General features: G+C 55.6%; 1 protein-coding gene across 1 annotated transcript; it reads right to left on the bottom strand.

The window, feature by feature from the left end:
- Positions 1-470: 470 nt before the first annotated feature.
- cyc19 (guanylyl and adenylyl cyclase family member) lies at positions 471-1,697 on the bottom strand (the record flags this gene model as incomplete). Its single annotated transcript, XM_002952905.1, has 3 exons — positions 471-668; positions 1,198-1,269; positions 1,563-1,697. Coding segments are annotated over 3 exons (405 nt in total), but the record flags the coding sequence as incomplete, so codon positions are not given.

Raw genomic sequence — 1,697 nt, 5'->3', positions numbered from 1 at the left:
TATCCGTAGGGCATGAGCCAAAGCACCCTCAACAGTAGCGGCGACGGCGGCGGGGGTGCCTCCGCCGCTGCCGCCGTTACTCACAGGTGTTGTCGTCGCCGCCGCCGCCGCCGCCGTCGTCGTCGTCGTCGGCGGCGGCGGTTGTGGCGGCGGCGTCCACAAATGTGTCTGCATCAGTCCCTTCCCCTTCACCTATTACGACAATAAAATCGTACACAATCGAGAAAAGGGAAGGCGCTCCTCACCACCAACAAACACATCACCAAAAGGTCCAATCCGATCTAATAAAACCGGTCTAATAAAACCGGTCTAATAAAACCCCAAGACCCAACCCCGCAAATCACATAAAACCCTAAAATCTTAAAACTGCCGCCAGTGCCACCGCCCAAAGCTCTCACCTCGATGCCGCCCGTGGCCGCCCACCCGCCCTCCGCCTCCGCGAGGCCGCGCAACAGCTCAAATGCGCTGTCGCTGGCGTGTATGCAGCCCGCCACGCCGGTGCTCTCCATGCGACTGGCGGTGTTGATGGTGTCGCCAAACAGACAAAACCGCGGCATGCGGGTGCCCACAAGGCCGCTGACGACCGGACCGCTGTGAAGGCCAATTCGCAGCCGTACATGGGCACCCGTGGTGGGAAGCGTGACTCGGAAGGCGGATTGGAGCATAGCCTGATGAGGCAATGTGTGTGTGTGTTTGTGTTTCGGGGGTGTTTCGGGGGGGGAGATGGGTGCGGGGGGAAGGTGAACTGGGAATCGGGGAACGCAGAATGTGCGGAGGGGGAGTGGGGGCCGCACAGATCTTGGTATGGGTGTGTGTTAGGGGGGAACGGGAGGGGGGGAAAGCAAGGTAAAACACAAAACACCCTCTTCCCCCCTACCCCCTTCCCAAACTCCCACACACGCGGACACACATGCCCATCTGCGAAACCTCCTTAACGGCTATATTCCTTATCCACATGTTTGCAAAATAGCCGTACAATACCCGTACATCCGTACGGTCCACTGTGTGCTTTTTTGCACTCCCACATCGAAATCGTTACAGGAAAAACCGGAAATCCTCAACACATACACCTATTCGAATATGCACATAATGTTTGTGTGTATGTAATTAATACAGATAAATTATATGAGGGTACGGCACCTTGGCAAAGGCAAACACGCGGTAAGCCTGATCAGGCTCAATGCGGCCCTTCTGTACGGCAGCCATGCCGTCCTCATCCTCGTACATAAGGCCCCCAGCCACCACGTAGCAGTCGCCGATTGTTTCCACCTGGGGGTGATTAGGTTGAGGAGGCGAAGTGATTTAGCAGGAAGGGAATGAGAGTCCATGGTAAGGTGGGGTATGTCTGTATGTATATGAAAACCCTAAATTACACAATTGAAAAGCCCAGCCCTATGTCGCTCCGGAGCCCAGAAGAGGCGTTTGTCAGTTTGTTGGTTTGTAAGTTTGTTGGTTTGTCAGTTTCTTGTTTCTTCGGAAGAGATGCACCTGACCCACATCCCAACCCCCTGCCGTATCACCCCGTATCCTACTATCCCATGCCGTACGACCGCATGCCGTACTTTATAGACCTTGTAGTGGTCCAGCATGTCATCAAAGGTGGCGAAAAGGTTGTGCAAAAAGGACATCACCACACGGGGGGGGAGGGAGCCGCAAAGCGCCGCGAACCCCGGCATGTCCGCGAACAACAGTGTGAC

The sequence above is a fragment of the Volvox carteri genome, assembly GCF_000143455.1.
Source record: "Volvox carteri f. nagariensis unplaced genomic scaffold VOLCAscaffold_33, whole genome shotgun sequence".
Lineage (NCBI taxonomy): Eukaryota > Viridiplantae > Chlorophyta > Chlorophyceae > Chlamydomonadales > Volvocaceae > Volvox > Volvox carteri.
This window is presented reverse-complemented; position numbering and strand designations above follow the sequence as displayed.